The sequence below is a fragment of the Temnothorax americanus genome, unplaced genomic scaffold (assembly GCF_048541705.1).
Source record: "Temnothorax americanus isolate GAGA-0224 unplaced genomic scaffold, ASM4854170v1 Scaffold12, whole genome shotgun sequence".
In the NCBI taxonomy this organism is placed as follows: Eukaryota; Metazoa; Arthropoda; class Insecta; order Hymenoptera; family Formicidae; genus Temnothorax; species Temnothorax americanus.
In genome coordinates, this window is record NW_027509253.1 from 3,738,570 (window position 1) to 3,756,280 (window position 17,711).

General features: G+C 39.6%; 2 protein-coding genes across 6 annotated transcripts in view; both read left to right on the forward strand.

Annotated features, from left to right (window-relative positions):
• Positions 1-6,888, forward strand: part of LOC143893236 (uncharacterized) — a 70,693-nt gene extending 63,805 nt beyond the window's left edge. For 3 of the 4 annotated variants that reach the window (XM_077398395.1, XM_077398394.1, XM_077398397.1), the window contains 2 exons: positions 2,737-3,025; positions 3,206-6,888. In XM_077398395.1, coding sequence (XP_077254521.1) covers positions 2,737-3,025; positions 3,206-3,334 — 418 coding nt within the window. In that variant the 3' untranslated portion in view covers positions 3,335-6,888. Of the gene's footprint in view, positions 1-2,736; positions 3,026-3,183 lie in introns of all 4 variants that reach the window. The other variant, XM_077398398.1, reaches the window with a different exon arrangement.
• A 138-nt stretch (positions 6,889-7,026) lies between these two features.
• Positions 7,027-17,692, forward strand: LOC143893241 (uncharacterized). Of its 2 annotated transcripts, none has more exons than XM_077398410.1 (3): positions 7,027-12,817; positions 15,845-16,158; positions 16,792-17,692. In XM_077398410.1, the coding sequence occupies exons 1-3, from the start codon at positions 12,776-12,778 to the stop codon at positions 17,000-17,002; spliced, it is 567 nt and encodes a 188-aa protein (XP_077254536.1). In that variant the 5' UTR covers positions 7,027-12,775; the 3' UTR covers positions 17,003-17,692. The 2 variants fall into 2 exon arrangements, with proteins under 2 accessions (XP_077254536.1, XP_077254538.1); XM_077398412.1 differs by having other exon boundaries at positions 15,875-16,158; positions 16,792-17,689.
• The last annotated feature ends 19 nt before the right edge of the window (positions 17,693-17,711 follow it).

The following is a 17,711-nucleotide window of genomic DNA, read 5'->3' on the forward strand; positions in this document are numbered from 1 at the left end:
AAGAGAAAATTCTACAATTTCGACACGCAGATTCTAGCTGGCGCGACCGGGAAGCAGCGTGCAGATCGACCGGAAGTCCGTGCACACGTATAACAAGCACGTGCGCTAAGCGCGGACGGGTAACAGTGCACTACGGCGCAATTAAGCGCAGCGGTGAAGTTAATGTCACGGTCATCGCGGAGCGGATCGCAATTGAGCGTAATTTGCTCGGCGCGCCTGCAACCGATCGAACGTTTTACTATATAGGGACGCGTTTAAATTTAAAGCCCTCTTGCACAATGCCATTGCAGGCAACAGGCAATAGGAACAGGAGATAACCAAAAAAATCGTTAATTACAACCTAAAAAATTCGAATGCCATGATTGGAACGCACAGAATTTCCAACGTGACGGAAACTCTGTGTCTATATTGCCTGTGTCACTGTTTATTCTGCATTTATACATGATTTCTCATTTCTATTCCCTGTTCTTATTGCCTGTTGCCTGGCATTGTGCAAGGGGTTTAACATTTAGGATCTCGACAATTTTTCGCGCGAGGTATTAACAATTTTGAATTTGACGATAAACAGACGATTTTTTTGTTGTCGCGATCGACGAATAATCGATATGCGTCATGAACGTGCAGAGACGCCTCTTGACTAGCGATATCTTTACCGGCGGGCACTTTCGATATCGGCGCAAAACGATTGTGTAAAAAAAAATGCTTGGTATCGATGCCGCGTTAGTGCTCAGCAAGAGAGCAGATAGAGACGTCCCTATTTATTATCGCGCGCCGCGATACGAAACTTTCGGACTCGCCTGTCGCGAGTGCATATGCGGTATGCGGTTCTTCAAGGTGCCATGATCGCGAAATTATTCCACCTGGCTTCGTAAAACTCGCGTTAAAACCCGCTAGCTGCGGCTTTTGTTATCCGCGGGCGCGTATCTTGAGAACCGCTGCGAGCGACGCGAGGCGTGCGTGTGCCTGCGATTAGCGTTCCGTGAATCGGAATTTAATTAGAGAGTCGAGGAAACGAGGAAAGGAAACGTCTTGCGAACCTTTCTTCCCGCGTATCTATATCCGGCGCCGTGGAGACCTCGGCAGTCACCGATAGCGTGCGATTAACTTAAAGTACAATACACCGAGGAAAAAATTTTTCTGCATTTTAACAAATATTAATTTGCATACAACTGTGACTTCATTTAGGTACTGAAATGAAGGAAATTTTCCTTTTTATTAGTATATTTTTTTCTCGGTGAATACACATATATACTAATAAAAAGGAAAATTTTCTTTATTTTAATAAATGGAGTCGCAGTTGTGTGCAAACTAATATTTACTAAAATATAGAAATTTTTTTCAGTGTATTTTTGGACCTAAAGAGTCGAAGGATCCAAAAATTTCAGAAGAGATTTATCGAGATGAAAAACTGCGTGCCTCTATGATAAATAACGTAGATATGGAAAAGTTGCAAAATGAATTTCTACGTGAAATAACAGGTCTGCGGTGCTTATCAAAATAGATTTTATAAAAAAAAAAAAAAAAAATGTGAACTCGATTTATATTAAATTATTATAACTTTTTGTCTTGCGCGTTGTAAGTTTTTAAATAATTATATTTAGACATTTTAATTGGATTTGCATTTCTGTCAAGTCAACTGACTTATTTTCCCGATTATAAAGATAATAAGTAGGTCAATATCGATAATCTTGGTCTTACGCTCTGTTGCTTCAAGAGTTTTACATTAAGCTGGCATTATATTAAGAAAGAAAATGCTTGAGTGCACAAAACTGACGCTTGGATGAATAAAACAGATATTAAGTTGAGACTGAACAAATTGCATAATTAAACCGTTTGCTTAATAACGTTAATTACTAATGCGTCGACAAAATTTACTATTGCATTAATATGTAATCTACTCAATTTTACATTTTTTTTATAGCCGTCAGTTTTACGCATCGAGGCAGTTTTATCCTCGTGTATACATATATCAACGATCGCGATCTTTTACGCTATATGATGGAATTATCTCGTGTTAGAAAGCATTTTCCATATAAAACGCAATTTTTATGCAGCGAGATCCATCATTAAGATATCATCCAGAAGCACGTGTTATTATTATCACATAGCACGATATTATCAAATATAGGACGATTTATAAGTGACATATAAGAAACATTAACAGTCGATTTCTTATTTAAATTTAAGGAAATTTTTACGAAATGATATAAAATTTTTAATTATTTATTTATCTCGAATTTATGGAAGTAAACTTTTTAAAACACAAAATCCAAATAGCACATATATACATATATATAGAGAATAAAGTGCTAAAAAAAGAAGATGCATAACAATAATATTCAATGAAGATGAAGATGTTCTCGCAAACTAGTAAACTTTACAAATTAAATGATCTTTTTATTTTTCAATTAATTTGAAGTAAATCTTATTGTAACAAAAGTTTACATCTAGTTATATCAGATCAAGAAAGATGAAGATCTTCTTGCATTAAATTTACGAACGAAATTAAATAATCTTTTTGGTTTTTATTTGATTTAATGTAAATCCTATTTGAAAAGTTCAATTTTCGAGAGATACCGCGATATATTTAACATCGGCATCTGAGAGATTGCGATGGAAGCAATAATCCTCGGCAAGAATCGTTGTTCGAATAAGGAATCTCGAAATTTGAGATTCGCGAAATATAACGAGAGGAATTTTTCGCGCAAAACTAATCGCGACTTTTACTGATTTCAGTACGGACAGCGGCTGGGACAACCCGTTCAGGCCGGACGGCGATCTCTCTCGGGAAGCCGATGAGATAGTCGAGCTGATAAAGGGCGGGAAGCCGATCACGCCGACCCCGGGTCAAAACGCGCCGCCGTTGCCGGGATGCGATGGCAAATCCGGCGACTCCAGTACCAGTCCACTCCTCAAATCCGCGAATTGCCACGCCAATTCGTCGCCGAGGCCGGGCCAGGAGAATGGCAGCGCACACGGTGGCACTCCTTCCAAGACCGGCAATCAGCCTGTTAATTTTGAAAAGGTAAAACGAAAAGAACACGTAACAACTTATTCCATTTTTGCTTCTAGTTTGATAGTGCCTGTATTTAATGTTGGAAGGTCTACCAAATTGAACATTATTAAGGTAGACTGGTGGAGGGATCGCAGAAGAAACGAGATAATTTTAACAACTGTTTTTAGTGATGAAATGTATCTGGTTCAGGTCGGCGCGTCCCGGACCGCGACGGTGGAAGTCGCGAGGATGACGGCGCAGGGCCCGGGCGACGCGTCACAGGTCGAGCACGTCACCTTGAAGAAGAAGCCTAAGTGCAAGTGCTGCGTGCTGCAGTAATGATCGCTCGACGAAGGTGGCGGGGACGCGCACGTGAGACGGACTCTCCTTCATTATCGGGAGCGTGACTTCAGCTTCGGGGGGCTACCAAAGAAGTCACGGCTGGGCAGCTCGAAGCATCGAGAGCGCATCGATGAAGAAGCGGCTCGAAGAGGATGCCGGAAACACAAGGAGAGCGCCGGCATCCTAAACACGCTCGGGGCCTGAGAGGAACAAGTCCAGAAGATGACTTTTTGGAGAGAAAGAGAGAGAAAAGAGAGTTTCGTCTTTGAAGAAACGTGGAGCGAAGTATTTGAAGCGAATGTGATTGCGAATAAGAGAGCGCTGTCAGATTGTTGAGAATCTGAAGAATGAAATGGAGTAAGTCGAACAAGATGTCAAAGAAGCTTCGTGTCTTTTAATCACGAAGAAATGCCGATGGGAAAAGAGGGCTTGATCAGAATACAAAGAAAATGAGGTAAGAGATTATCGATTCTTGTTGAGGAGATTGAAATCTCTCTTAAGATATTCTGGAACGTGAAGATTGAAGCTAACTCTTGCCGTGAAAGATTCAACTCTCACCAAGCTATCTCCGGTTTTCGACCACAGGAAAGAAGGCGTCCACGTGGAAGACAAGAACGAGGAACGAATCGTCAGTGCGCGAACATTGAACCGCTTTTCGAAACAGTGATATTTTATGATGTTATTCATAAAATGTTCATTTTATGATGCGAGAGACTAGAGCTAGGAAAGAAACGGGAGAAGAAAGAGAAAGAAAAAAGAAATCTATATATATATATATTATACAAACAAAACTATATTGTAGATACAGAATGGTAGCTGTATAGCTTATATGCTTTTACTATCGTGGTTAATTATCGTCAGGATTATCGTGATTTCAAGAATGCATCGTGCGCGTAGAGCGAGAACGGAAAAGAAAGAATGCGTGAGAGAAAGCGCGAATGTGCGAGAGAGAAAGGGAGAGATGACGATGAATGATATGACTATAAGGGGAAGAGTGTGGGCGACGAGGCATGTAAAGTTCCGCGGGACGTCATTCGTCCGTTAGATCTCGATGCGAGCAGATACATCGCCGTTTCTGAGAAAGCTAACTCGGCAGCTTTGATCAATCTTTTCTTTAATGCGCTGCGAAGGATATTCGACGCGTCGAACAGCGCTGTATACGGAAAGAGTGTACCAGGATATACCGCGTACTCCGTTGCGTCTACGAATTTCTTGATCAATCTCGGCTCGATTTTAATCATTTTACTAACAACAAAATATGTCGTTTGTGATCAAGAAAGAGTACGCGGTTTTTTGGCACACTTTGTATGATAGGTAAAGCGTTTTATTTCATTAAACGCATCGAAGAGTTCCGTAGGTAAAATTCTCTCTTCTTCCTCTTTTATATTTATTATTTCAGACAGAATTTTTTTGTCTTAAAAAATTATTATTATTCTATTCTCTTCTCGCTTATTTTTATTTCACTTCCGAAAATTCATATCTTAAAATTTTGACATACAGCGAGACCTTCGTATTCGTCAAGGTAAATAATAATAACAGAACAGGGGTCGGATATCCCTCTCCCATGAAAACAGGCGTAACGAGGCGTAAGTGGATGACCAAACAGGAAATGGTCTCAAATGCTGAAAAGTAATATAGCTAATAATATTGATCAGTAGAAGGTACTGGTTACCATCTACATTGGCTGCGTTTCGAAAATATAATGTTCAAATGATTAATTTTTTTTTAAATGCATTTGATCGGTAGACGTAGAAGTATTTAGGATCTTTAATTGATAATTAACCATTGTGTCTTGACGTGTGATTGTAATAAATTAATGAAGATTTCCGAAAACTAATGATTATGATGGATGCAATAATGCTATTCATTAGGGTTGCTTGTCATGATTATAGGTTTTATTATAAAAGTTTACTACATTTATATTTATTTTGTTCGTGTCATCGGGAATGTCACAACGAGGAACGTTTCTTCTCGATTACTATTTTCCAAAATCTTTGATCTGGTCCCACAACTAGTATCTAATGATAAGGCAGCTTGTTCCTAATTTTACCTGCGGAACTCCAAAGAAGAAAGGATTATTTTCGCGCGGGTATAAATAGCGCTTAATGCGTCAAACGCTACTGCTCTTACAAAGTTCGAGTCTTGAGAATCTTCACGCGTGTCTCTTTTAGAACATCGTTGGATCAGTTGTTGATTGCCCTCGAATCGGTAAGTCCGCCCTCAGTTTTGTCCGCCACAAAATGCGAAATTAATCCCGAATCTTTTTTTATAGCGATCGATATACATGTGAGATTTTCTACCGTAACAGATTATACAAAGTATTCGATTTGATTGCGATTTTTTTTAAGCAAGTTTAGGAAAATTGAAAGGGAAGGCGAGAAGAGAGAGAGAAGTTATTCTTACGGTTAATCATGGTGAATAAAATCGCGTCTTTTTGAACATGCCGAGGGTTTGATCTTGAGGCCTCGTCGTGTTCGACCGAGTACCTAAGTGCATTTCGTTAATTATCATCATGAGCGCCGCCAGAATTGTCCATAGGGGCACGCATATGCAGGATTGTTGAAATATAAAATCTTTTTGTCACGATTATATATACATTTTATATATACAGTGCGTTTTATTATTGAACTGAAAGGAATTTATTTCCTTGTTTTGTAACATTAGTGGCATGGTGTCTGAAATTTTAAATTAAAAAATTTCAACTAATATAAGCGTTTCTTCCCTCTCTTTTTCGCCTTTCTTCGGAAATTTGAATGAGCGTGCCTCTTGCCTTTTTCTCACGACGCTCATGATTTTTATGTACCTGCGTTAATGAGTTCGGCGTTCGATTAGAGCGAGCTGGGATGAAACAAACTATTAAAAGCTCACGATTACGAGCCTTAAATTACATAATTTAAATTTACATTCTGGAAACACGGTAGAACAATCGGTTTGCAAATTAGTCACAGAATTGTTAAAATGCATAATTTAATCAGAGACACTTTACTAGCTCAGCTTGCTCTAATCGACGGCGAAAGCGGAAGGACGCGAGGTGCCGGGGGAAGAGGAACCGGATTATTCGGACGGTGTCGAAGATACTATTTTCCTAATTAACGAGCCGCTCGGAGGAGGAAATCCCGGCGCCTCCCCGCTTCCGCGCGGTGGCGATTTTTAATGGACGAAAACAATTTATTGTGCGAACTAGTCGAAGGTATCGGGAGGTGTTAACTCTTCGTGGCGGCGATCACATAAAATGTCTTTTGTATCATAATTGTTTTAAAGTTTCTAGTTGCATATATACATATATACAAGGGATACATTACAAGAGGGAGAGAGTACTACAAGTGGGAGAGTACCGGCATCGTTGCATGCACAAAGCGCGAAGCTAAATCTGCTCGAAATCCTTTTAATTTTACATCGTAAAATATCGCCCCCTTTCTAAACGATATCAATAATTTATATCGAACGGTATTGATAATTCGATTTTAAGTCTCGTTAGAAGATAGTCGACGAACGTATGCAACGGATGTATATCTTTACTTTTTCTTATTCTTTTATCTGCTCTGACAATGTGCCCTTTCGCAAAAACTTGCGTTAATCCTCGTGAGGATCCGTAAGGGTTTCGACGGATCCGGAGATATTCAATATTTCGCGTGCCGCGAAGAGCCGATCGAGCGCAGTTTGCGCAGCGCAGTGCAAACGAGAGGAATCTGTAACGCGCATACCTACACAGGACCTCTTAACGTCTGTTCCCACGCAAAATGTTGACTCTGCTGAGCTTACAGATATTAAACGAATATTAAATGTTTTTTTAAAAAAAAAAAAAAAAAAAAAAAAAAAAAAAACTGGCTTGTGAAGGATGTATTGACTGTGTGACAACGAGGCCTACGAAGATGGATCCAGAATATCGTAAACATTAAGCATGATTAGAATTGAAATTCAAAATTTATGAATGAAAGAATATAATATAGCATATAAATTAGCATTCTTTTTGCTTTCCAGGCATACCATAGAGCGTGCAGAAATTTACGAGCTCGTTTTCGGATCTGTTCTCGTAGGTCAACGACCTCCCAATGAAACGCCCGTCCCCATCTTGTCCCTTTGGTATTCCGCAAGAATCCAGAAAATGCGAAATAATAAATTACGAACTCAAGATGAGATGTGAACTCGACAAAAGACGAGCCATAAAAAGCAAATTATACTCCGTTATTAATTACTAACTTATGTTGATTGTAATATTTGTGTTGCATAAGGCAAATTATTTATTGAGTATGAAATAACCGATCAATTTAAAATACCTCTCGACACTGTCTATCAAAGTGGCGACGACTTGATGGTAATAATTAACGGCCACTCTCGCTTGTAAATATCACGCACTGCGGTGAATGGCTTTCTACCGGACGGACGATTATCGTTTTAATATTCCAAGGAGTTTCATATTTGGCTTAAGAAAGAAATCGCGAAGTAGACCTCTTCGCGTACGAATTTCACACATTTAAATACGAACTTTGTGGAACACCGGCGAAAAGTACACGCTGCGATTATTAGTCGTATTGTGCAATCGTTAGTAATCGATTGTTTTCCCGCCGCAAATTTTTAACGTGCGTACGTAAGTAATTAGCGTTGAATTAATGAAACGTATAAACTGCGAGTCGAATAGCGTGACGTGAAAAATTACCGATTAAGAAACTAAATGGTGCAGATTTATCATTTTCCGCCGCTTTTCTCGCGTCGACGTAGCCGCGACGCTTTTATTATCGCGTATATGTATATATACACTCGCGGCTCTCGTGATCCTTTCGCCGAAGCGATCCGAGCAGGCGAAAATCAAGTGATGAAATCGTTAAGTCACCCGACGGGATTATGTTAACTGATATTGCAAACACAGGCTAGCGTCCTTACGTGATCCAGGTTCGTCCCAGATTCACAGCGGGAATGCGTCTCTCACCGCGGACGTTAACCGGCTCGATACTTGGCGTCTCGCCAATGATTGATTTGCCAGAGTGCAACGGCCTCAGTAGATTTTCCATCGCCATGCAGTTTCCTCGCGATGCAATCTAGGAAAAACGACTGTCGGACTTTTTCCTCGTTATTTGTACTTTCTAAATTCTAAATTGATTCTTTATTGTTATTATTACCGGGCAAATATTAATTTTATGCCCTTCAACATTGCCGCGCCATCCATTTTCGGGTGATAGATGAGTTCGCAAGGACCTCGTCACCCGCAAACAGTTTTATTTACTCACAGTCAGTCAAAAGTGATATATAAGGATATTGATCAAAGTAAAAAAAAAGCAAAAAATACGATTTGTATAATATAATGCGTTTATTATAGCAAACGAAATAAATTTATTATCTATTTTAGCGATCGACAATATGATTGGCTCTGCATATTTTACGTACGATCACGCACTTCTCTGCACGCTCATCATAATTAGCTTGACAGTCCAAGTGTTAATTAATTAAATTACTACTGTAATATCGTCGTGCTTAGGCAACTGAAGTTATGCATAATAGTATAATTATAGGGAGATGAACTAATGCGCCATATCCTTTTTTTTTTTATTTAGAATGTTTAGTCATCTTTTTTTCTCGTGGGATGACAACCGTGAAAACCGTGATTTTGCCGTACCTATTAATTACCGTAAAACAAACTGCCGCCGCGGTTTATCGGTTGCCGTTATCGGTTCGCAGGGAGTTGGCTGCCTATTTAGGATCGATACACGAAAGTATGTCAACTATAATCGCGGTCTCGCGATACTCACGTCGTCGCGCGTGCCCCCCAGTGCGCGCCGTAGCTCGTTTCATTCACGTTCCCCTCGATCATCCTCAACGACGCACTCGAGGCACCGCGCACCGTAACGACAGTTAAAAATAACGACGAGCGAACGCGGCAGTTATTATATTCAGATCACGCGAAGGGCTCGCAGCCAGAGTAGCCTAGCTGACCCATACAATTTCTAAATAAAGAAGTTATTTTATTTATTCGCTCTCCCCGCCCCCCTCATCGAGTTATCATTCGCGTGAGGCCAGATAATAAAGTTTGGCAGGTGTTGTAGTTTTTTGAACAGCGAACACGACACATTCTAATTTCTCAAAAAAAGATAAAGAGAGAATATATCATAACGATATATCACAGATTTCTTCTATTACATATACTGTATAAATTTATTGAATTAATGAATAATGATTAACGTCACTCGCTTTTTGCTATTATGATACATTTAGAAATTGCGCCGGCCACAGACATTCGGATTCTAATCCTCGCGTCCAGGCATGTTCGGAACACTGGCATTTGAACGCACGACGTGGGAAGAAAGAGACGGAGTTATGAAATCATAATAAATCGATGATTGAGTACGAAACGGTCAGTGTCGGAGGTGCTTTCGAGCTCTCGCGCACAAACATAAGCCGGCGTATGGAATCGGCTCTTCGGGCAATTTTTCGCACATTACGGCCTACGATAAAGATAAGGGGAGTTAATAAATCAACTCGTTCCGGGAGGATTGACGCTTGGACAAACCTTTAAACGTTGATTTTTATGAATGAAAAATAAGAAACGAATTGGGATATGAAAGGCAAATTAGAATTTTCTTGCGATTTATTACGGATTATTTACACTGTGTACATATTTTACGAAAGAAGTAATATATGATGAATTATAATTCATCCCGAGAGATTGTCGTTTAAAGAGCCTTTCGGCGTCCGTCAACTTCTGACGACGCGTCGATAATAAAAGACCACACACAGATGAATGCAAATTAACATTTATGATTTATCCCGCGAACCGATTTTCGCTTCTTTCTATCGCGAATTTTTTCATTGGAAATATTTTAGATTTTACCAAAGGTCAAGGGGGTAAATCGGCATAATGCGATAATCGCGATACACACCGTAACTCGAGGCAAATTAAATGTTACTTTATTTATCTCGTCGCGATTGCGCGTGCGCAGGACTATAATTTTGCGCGTACGTCGTGCTCGCGTTGCGCAAGAATATTTTTGTATGTACGTCTCCACGCGAGAGAGGAGGTGTATCGAACCTTTTGCCAAAGTTACGCAACATCGAGAGTGACGAGTGACGGCGTTTAGCGTTACGTTATATTACATTGAACGATCTAAAATGACGATCTTCCTGGTTGCAACATTTCCAGTCGAAAATTCGCGTTCGTCAATTAAGCCGGGCCGAGGGACAAGGTTTCATCACGTATTTGCCATGCACTCTTGACGTTTAACTTCTCTATTCACGCATTTCTCCCTCCGGGTATATAATCTCCTCTACATCTCTATAATAATGACTCAATGGGTGACTCGATCGATTTGTTAAAGAGGACCTCGAGTCACCATAACAAATTAATTATGTTAATAACCAAACGTTTTTAAGAAAAATTATTATTCGAATGTTATTTTTTCCGATATGACGGAGAAATTCTGAGGAAGCTTTTGGTTTTAATATCGCACTATATAAATTAATATAGCTAAATAATAGAAACGGTCAATTTAATATAATATATGCTAATGCAATTTAATACAATATATGCTAACTAATATATTAGTTTTAAACTTGAGTCACTATAAATTAATATAATTATAAATTAATTACCTTAATTTTTTTATAGTGCAATATTAAAACCAAAAGCTTCCTCAGAATTCTTCCGCCATATAAAAATAAAGAAATTTTGTTCTCTTAAAAGCTCGGTTTTATTCATATATTCGTGCGATCTCGAGCAGGAAACCTTTCTTCCCCGATGTATGGAATACAATCTACGGGATCAACGTCGATCGAGCGCGATCGCTACCGTTACTAGATCGCCGGAATGTGGGTTCGGCAACCGCGGTGGCACATCGCGACAGAAATAAAATGTCAACGGAGAAGCGTGTCCCATTAGGAGAGCTCGAACGCATCCTATTAAAGGTTCAAGAGATCGCATTGTTCGTTCGCGTGCCCTTAAACGAGCCAGATCGCGGGGTCGTCGTGACAACGGTGGCCTTTAAATCGGCGACGATAAATCCACGTGTCCCTCGTTCCTCGCGTGCCCGTGGTGTGCCCCTATATTTGCACCGGTCTCGCTTCACGCATCCGTCCTCGTAACGTCACTTAACTCCACGACGAGCATAAAATCTCGGAAACCTGAGTCGCGTCGATAAACAGCGAAGTCGTTTGAACTAATCTTCACGAGTAATTCTCAATCCACAAAAAGGAATTTTCTTAATAAAATGGCAACTCCATCGAAGACGTCAATACACGGAAGAAAAAATGATGCTGCGTTTAATTACCCAACAACAGTCTAATCGAAAATAATTTTGTTAATTCAATAACAGTATTAATGAAGCAATACGTTATGTTCTTGTTTTAATAAAATGTTATTTGTTTTATTAATATTGTTATTAAATTAATAAAATTATTTTCAATTAGACTGCTGTTGGCTGATGCTGATAATTTGAGCTAAGCTTTTAAAACCTTTCTTTCTCTTTAAATATAGCTGGTTCATCGATTATTTTATCATAATTAATATTGTTTGTATGTTTTACCGATAAGATAATTTATATTAGAAATTTAATAAATTGTTGGTAAAGATTAAAGTAAAGATTTAAATTAGTCTATTAGACCTCTTTGCCCATTTAATAATTCAATTTGAAAAATTTAATTTTCTACCCTTCAGCTGCCTCTCGTCTCTGTTACGACGTTTTGTGAGTTATATATTCTTCCCGTTTTTGCTTTAAGTAATCAATTTCTCTTTAACGAAAACTCGTTGCGGATTTCAAATTACCAACGCTCTTGGTCCTCGTGATTGTACAGTGTGCCACGTATAAACGGTACCTGTAAACATATTAGTGCGAATAAAGAAGCGTTAAGAATCACATATACGAAAGACTTAGACCAGTTGTTCCAACCTGTTGGTTATATATATGTGTCTTTCTTTTTCCTTCAAATTAGACAAAGATAGACATATGATTTAACTATTAGTTAGTTTACCAATAGATTGAAACAACCGGTCTTTAATCCTGCAGCTAATCTCTGTCTCCCTGATGTAAAAAACGGAATCCACCTGAAACATCACTTATTGTTCACGTATGTACGTTCGGTTTGCGGTCAGCGTGCCATCACCGGTTTCCAAAACGATGTTCCCGAACTCCTTATGCATTCACATACACGCGAAATATACGACGGGCCGCGTCGCGAGTCGCGAGCAAACGGTAGCCGCTCGCGCGGATCGTCTCCTTTAGACGATGATCAGAGGGGGAAGAGCGCCTGATCCGTCGTCGTTCACGGGGGTATATATAAGAACGGGGGCTCGCAGGACCACGGACCCGCCGCGACAGGACCCGATACCAGTCCCGGTGTGACACAAAGGTGCCCGCGATACCGAGCTAGGCGCTCCCGAGCCGCGCGCCGGGTGACGCAGCGCGAATAAGTGTCCTCGCTCGTCGTATACATCCTCGTTATCGTCGTTATAAAATGACAGCCACGATGGGTCATCGCGGGATTATACACTCGCTGGTACGTCCCGCAGGAAGAAATTCTCTCGCGACGCGATAGGAAAGAATTATTTAAACCTCAAAATCAATATCTTAAATTAATCTTATTTTCAAGTCCTTAAATTCGCCACACTGCAATCCGTGAGACCGTTCGACTTTGTCACACATTGCCATTTTCATTCTAACTTAATATTTTTAAGCTTGTAATGTAGAAATTGGAAATACAGACTCTGAATAAGATGTTTATGAAGATGATTATATCAAGTAAATAATTTGCGTTTAAACTGAACAATTATTATAAGGAAACTAAAAAATTGTTATTATGTAAAAAGTAGAAAACCGAAAAACGCGTTCAGCGGTCCATTGGACCGGAGTGTGGTGAGCTAGGGTTAAATAACATTTTGTTATTTTTAACTGCCATCTTTGTCGAAATTTATTATTTTAACACAAAACAGTTATTTTAAATTCATTGGTTTAGTTAAATTAACATTGTTTTAATCAAATTAACGACGTATTGAGCAGAAGTAGTAGCGATCTATTATAGAAATAGTTAAAACTGACTCAAACTGAGTATAATTTGACATTACGAATTTAACAGGTGAAGAAAATCGAATTTACTTAGGGCCGAATTAACATAATTAACATAAATTCGTGATTCATAAATTCATATCAATTATTAGCTTACATTTGACATATAAAGCCTGCAGACAAATTTAGAGATGTCACTTGTCAAACGTCATCATTCGACATATTATCTTTTTAACGGAGATACCAGTCATGAAAGCGATATTAATTTTGTAATTATTAAATTATTTCAATTATAATAACTTTTGGGGTGGTTTCGACTATTATTGTTAATTTCCAATCGATCGCTTCAGATGTGAATAATTTTTCAAAGTTTATTATTTTCGATTTTTTTTAAATTTATTATTTTGCACGTGAGAGAGAAGCTTTATTCGTGCGCCAAATTCACAGGTTTAAATTAAAAGTCCGTCCGGCGAAAAAATAGGGAAACGCGTCGTCGTAAATTACTCTTCGGCGAAGTTCTCCATGGAAAACGCGGGAGGCGTGCTACCGACAATCCTTTCTCTCCTTCCCTTACGCGGATGCTGCGTGCCTTTCGCGGCTAACGCGAACAACGCGAATCATAAATTTCACTTGCACATACACGTCGCAACTCACGTTGCGAGGCAACATTTTTGTGGAAAGGTATGCAGCCTCGCTGACTGAATTGTTTGCACTCGCGACATGTTCCAATAAATACGAAATAAAATAAAAATCTTATCGATATTTCTAAAGTCGCACGTACGACGCGCGGTTTACGCCTGCAGGTTTATTTTAGCCGTCGAAGCATATTGTGTTAACGTCAGTAGCAGCTTATATCAATCCTTTTTTAATATAAATTAACGCATCATGTAATCAGTTTGATCTCTACATAAATTATTAAATATGTCCATTTAATAAGTTAATAATTTATCGCGCCAATTACTAGTCCGTACATGTAATAGTTCAAACCGCGTAGATAAATTATTAAATACGTCAGTTTAATAAGTGTGTCAATTATTATAGTCAATCCAGCTATCCAGCTCGATGTTCCTAACGAACGTTAAATCATTTATATTAATCTTTGATTACGCAAACAAACGGATTCTTTTCGCTACAACCTTTCCATTACATTTCCCTCTCGCGTCTACATTTCTCTCATGCGTCTCCGGGGGGCCGATTAACGCCAGATTAACGACTCGCCTTGGATACTTTGAGACACCAGCTCTGTTTCTCTCGCAGATGAAAGATACCGCCGCTGAGAAAGTATCGTCTCGGTCTCCGGCGCAATATACCTTCGCGGTATGAGGGGTTGAAAGTTCATCCTTGCGACGCGCGCGCGATTCGCGAGATTCCCATCGCGCCTTCGCAGATGACGGGGTCTAAGCGCGATATTGCGCGTCTTCGTAAACTCGCGGGGGCCGGTTATCGGGCCCCGAAGCGTTCAAAACGCGGGCCCGGCCGGTCCATCCATTAAGTAGAAAGTGTCCTTTTCCGAGGGGGATCCACCTCCAACGCGTCGCGTATACGTACTCTTATATGTGCACGACGCGCGATGCGGTCGCGGGGTCATCCTCGGCAATATTCTCCGGTTATTCCTAGATAGATTCATTAATCCTCCCGGGCAATTTAAAGAGACAAGAGAAGGTGTTATTAATTTTCCAATTTACAAAATTGATCTTTTAAGGCAGCGGTAAATCTCGGAAAGGATTTTACAGTTTCGACGTGAAGCTTTTTTTCACGTGGAATCGTACAAAAACTCTTTTCCGATTTATCACACGAGATTTATTACAAAACACTCTTTAGATAACAACGTAGCATTGCTCGTAGCGCACAATTAAGAGGAAGGGTAATAATTGTGAAATCATAAGGCAAAGCTATCTATTTTTCTCCTCGCTGAGTCAACGTATTTATCATTTTTCTTTTTTAGCATTTTTCTCTAATAATTGGCTATATCTTAGTCAGTGCTTTTTTTTATATTAAGCTCTTTCCGAACTTTAATTACAGCTTGAAAAAAGTCAATACATTTTGCAGCTTTAATTGCTCGTTAAATTAGTATTTTTTTAACCGAGCACTTCGTGCGATCGCAGTCGATTCATGACTGAAGAGATTGAAACAATATGAAAGTCTGTTTAATATTTCCTAAGAAAAAGGTATAATAAAGGTACAAAAGAATGTTTTTACAGAAGAGCAGTTCAAAAATCTTGCAATAATTTATTCTCTGCTTTTTTGTCTACTTCAAATTAAAAATACAAAGGGTGCTACCAGATATGACAAATCAACTAAAAATTTAAAACAAAATTGTTTTGCTCATTCATCTTCTTCTAATCATTCAAAGCGAAAAAAAGTGTATGATCGATCTACTCTTTTTGTAGACATTTAGGCATATCCAATAATTTTATACAGCTCAAAACGTGCAGGAATAAACAATGTACTTTTTTTTACTTAAAAACTGATTTTTTTAAATTCAAGTTTGGTCATTTTCAAGTGCACTCTCTCATTTAAGAGTCACCTGTGTAAAGAACAACTCCCGCAGATTTGGTGTTTGCTGTCGTTCCCGGCGTCCTTCGCCGAGAGGCTGTCCCCAGATCAGAAGGCACCGCTGTTCGCGCGCGGGTCCGGCGGCCTGATCCTGAAGCCGCCCTTCGAGGGCGAGCAGAGGGCGGCCGCGGGTCCGCCGACCTCCGCGAATGTCGTCAGCGAAGACGGCGTCCAGAGGGAGGAGATCGCCAGCCTGAAGCTCGTGGACGGCGAGCTGGTCCGAGTGGTAGAGGGATCCTATTCTTACAAGAGTCCCGAAGGAATCCCCGTTTCCGTTCAGTGAGGACACAATCTTATTCTCTATGTTTCTTTTAACAACTGTAGTTTGCCATGTTTTCTGCAATTTTATTTCTAAATTTTCGAGTGTTATCGACATATGTTTAATCGCGTCCTCGAGAAAATCAATTGTGCGCTTTATCGTTTCAATTTCCATCGAGATTGAGATTGTTTTCTATAGTGTTGCTGAATCTAAATTTGAAATCGGAGTCTTTCGAATTTCCATTATTCGCTTAAAAAGTTAAAGCTTGGATACGACTTCGGAAACAAGGCTGCAATCCACTTAGCACTTGGAATGCTTCGAAGCATTAGATTGAACAGTCAGGACAAAGAGATCTACGCTTCGAAGCATTTCTAGCACTAAGCGGACTGCAGAACGGGTCACAAATTCTATTAGAGTAATTTTCGAGTAAATCGATTAATCTCTTTCAGTAAAGTGTGTGAAGTGTTATCTGTGATTTTTAACTCGAAGAGATAGATATTGTATAATTGCTTGATCTCAGATCTGGATTCAATCAAAAACGCTAAGACAGCTCTCACGCGGTTTCAATAATGCCTTAGTTACAAGCGCAGTCCTTTTTTCCGGACGAGGAAAAAGACAAAGAGAATATAAAACGCAATCTTTGCATTCGCAAGCTACGTCGCGGACGAGAACGGGTACCGGGCTGGATTCAGAATAGGAGCTGCCGCGACCGGCGAGACGAAGGGGTCTCTCGTCAGACCCCCAGGATTCTCCATTGGCCCCTCGGGACGCCAAATCGAATCCCACGTCGGACCCCCGGGACCAGGAAGTACATATCTGCCATCGAAGCCGGACGTCGATCGAAGTTATCTGCCGCCTCAATGATCTCGAAGGCTGGCGTGAACACGCTATCCGTTTTGTCAGCACTGTGATCGGTGAATCAAGAGAGGCTAACGATTTTCTCTGTATATAGAAATGTCGAGGCACAAGTAGCTTGAATTGATTAAAGAAAAAAAATTAATTCAAGCTGACAATTAAAGAAAACGGGATTGAAAAGCGTACAGTAGAACCTCATATCTTGGCTAACTTCCGTTACTTGAGTCTTGATGCTTGCGTATAGTTATCGAGATATTTAATTTAACAGTCCGTTAAATTAAATGAGAGAACGCGTAAACTTCGAAGTATTCGTTATATACATATTTCGTTTTTCCGAGAGTAACATACACAAAGTACGGATACCAAAAGAACATATTTCCCGAGATAAAATAACTTGGTAAAGTAAGCTGTCGATACAATCGACATAAATTTTCAAAATATGATCTTTCTCGTGCGAGTCTCTACAGTCGAGTTCCTCGAATCGTCGGCATCGATCGAATTCTCTATTCTTAATTTCCCCTTCGTTCCCCGCTCACATTTGCACGATATATATGTAGAATGGAAATTTTACGTCGCGTAATTATGTCCTCAGCCTCATTCGTATCGATTTTTTCAATGTCAATGATTTATACCGCGATACTTGAGTCTACAATAATAATGTATGACGCATGATCCGTCATTTAGCGAAAATAGAACTTCTATCATCTATATGAAATTT

Bases quoted from the DNA above. Each gene is read 5' to 3' on its own strand.
- LOC143893241 (XM_077398410.1), top strand. From the start codon at position 12,776: ATGACAGCCACGATGGGTCATCGCGGGATTATACACTCGCTG. The intron at 12,818-15,844 runs GTACGTCCCGCA...CTCTCATTTAAG, and splicing joins GCGGGATTATACACTCGCTG to AGTCACCTGTGTAAAGAACA. The intron at 16,159-16,791 runs GTGAGGACACAA...TGCATTCGCAAG, and splicing joins GGAATCCCCGTTTCCGTTCA to CTACGTCGCGGACGAGAACG.